Here is a 2,077-nt window from a genome sequence, read left to right on the forward strand (position 1 = left end):
CACACACACACACACACACACAGACACGTCTCGCAGCCACCGATACACACCAGTCTCTCATACGTGGGGATTACAGACACATGACAAACCGCCTCCCGCGTGCACGTGGACACACGCGCGTGCAGATCAACCGGCTTGCAGATGCTTTTGTTTACAGATGGCACCGAGAAACATGCACGTTTGGATTTAAGCAAATTTGCACACAAATGCTTGAACAAATGTCCCCGTGCAAACGCTTCTCTTAGTAAACACAGGTTTTAAGCCAGACTTTCAAACTCTCAGAATCTCTTTAAACGCAGACAGAAACATCGATCAGAAAGACATTTTCTTTCTGTGTCACTTTTAAATACTAAAATCCGGTCTTTAAATCTTGGCACTGGGTTTGTTTTAAAGGGGAGAGAGGCTCTACTAGTGTGCACGTGAGTTTAAAAAAAATAATAATAAATGCAGGAAGGTAAAAGGCTCCCCTTTGGTACCTGGCGTGTGGACGAAGTAGGCAAGGTAGAGATCCAGCTCCTTGACCGTCACGCCGATGTGGTGCGGCTGGACGCACAGGCCGTGGTTGGAGCACTGGGGCGACTTGACCAGCCGCTCGCCGTCCGTGCTCTCCAGGGGGCTCCCCTTAAACAGGATGACCATGACCAGGTCCAGCCGCCACACCTTGTCGGCCTGGCGGAGGCAGTCGATGCGGCGGATCTTGCCCTTCTGGTCGGGGTTGGACAGCACGCAGCAGGGGGGCTTCTTCCCCGTGATGGTGAGCACGAAGTCCTCGCGGAACTCGGGCCGGATATCCTTGCGGAGCTTGGCCAGCAGGCGCGAGGCCCACTTCTGCTTGATCTCGGGCTTCTCGCCCAGTAGCTCGTCCTTCACGGCGCGCTCCTCGTCCTTGCTCATCCTCTTTTCGTGCTTCTTGAAGTACTTGCGCTTGCGGGCCTGCAGGTTGAACCAGGTGTAGGAGAAGGCACGGACATGTGGGAGGAGGGCTTCAATGAAGGGATGAAATTCATCCTGACGAGAGAGGAAAAAAGAAAGGATGTTTGAAAGCTAAACAAAGACTTTTCATTTGAAAGAGAGCACCTGATTTCGAAAAATGGGGCTGTTATAAAATTACATTCAAATATAAAACACAGTGATGATAATGCTATTGGTTAAAATATTTTACAGTTGTAAAATAATTAAAATTCGTCCAAAAATGTACAATATTACATCTAAAACGCGAATAGTCACACAAATGTGTAACATTTAATAAAAAAAAAACATGCAAACATGCAAACACAGAAAAATGAATTTTAAATGAAAAGCTGAGCCAAGTTGCGCTCCCAATTTTTCTGCTGTAAAAAAACAAAACAAACAAACAAAAAAAAAACCCAGTAACACAAAGTATTCTGCAGTACCCATAATACCTTCACTACATATCTTTGGGCAACAAAGCCCAAATCTCGCCACAGCGTTCCTGTGCCAGAGTTGCCACACATCGGCCGCTCGCCGCCACCAAGCTTTGCCGCCACTAGACCGCTGTTGAAATGCGCTGCTAAAAGATCAGCCATAACATTTCCTAACTCTGCTACCATGCAGGGGGGGAGAAAAAAAAAACGAGGGAGCTCCAACCGGACTCACATTTCCACAACAAACTGAAAGCAGACAGAAATCACCACAGAAAACCACAYGGCAAGAGGAAGACAGACGGCCTGGTAGTTACCATTTTGCACTCTCATCATAAATTTGGCACAGCCTTTAAAGTGAAAAAAAAATCTCCTGCACCAGTTTTTTTTTCCTCTTCCCTTCCTGCCTCGCTCCCCCCCACCTCTCAAATGTAAAGCAGGAGCTGGTTTGGCAAGGAGTTGAGAATTAGCAGATAAAAAAAAAATACTTGGATGAACGGTGTAAAAAAATAATTAGCAGAAAAGGCTGTTCGCTAAAAGCGATGGGGCAAAGTTTAAAACGAAAACAAAAAGAGCCAAAAAAAAATTTTACTGCTGGCCAACCATGGGCAGCAGTGCAATAAGCAAAATCTTGGAGCACAAAAAAAAAAAAAAAACTAATAAAAATAGTGACAGTATTGAACTCTGTTAGAAAA

General features: G+C 45.7%; 1 protein-coding gene across 11 annotated transcripts in view; it reads right to left on the reverse strand.

Annotated features, from left to right (window-relative positions):
• Positions 1 to 2,077, reverse strand: part of LOC106517806 (nuclear factor 1 X-type) — a gene marked incomplete at its 3' end in the record, with an annotated part of 205,716 nt that overhangs the window by 118,611 nt on the left and 85,028 nt on the right. For 6 of the 11 annotated variants that reach the window (XM_014008823.1, XM_014008820.1, XM_014008822.1 and 3 more), the window contains 1 exon segment: positions 477 to 1,008. In XM_014008823.1, the coding sequence (XP_013864277.1) occupies positions 477 to 1,008 (532 nt within the window). 11 annotated transcript variants of the gene reach the window in all.

Source organism: Austrofundulus limnaeus, unplaced genomic scaffold (assembly GCF_001266775.1).
Source record: "Austrofundulus limnaeus strain Quisiro unplaced genomic scaffold, Austrofundulus_limnaeus-1.0 Scaffold53, whole genome shotgun sequence".
Classification (NCBI taxonomy): domain Eukaryota; kingdom Metazoa; phylum Chordata; class Actinopteri; order Cyprinodontiformes; family Rivulidae; genus Austrofundulus; species Austrofundulus limnaeus.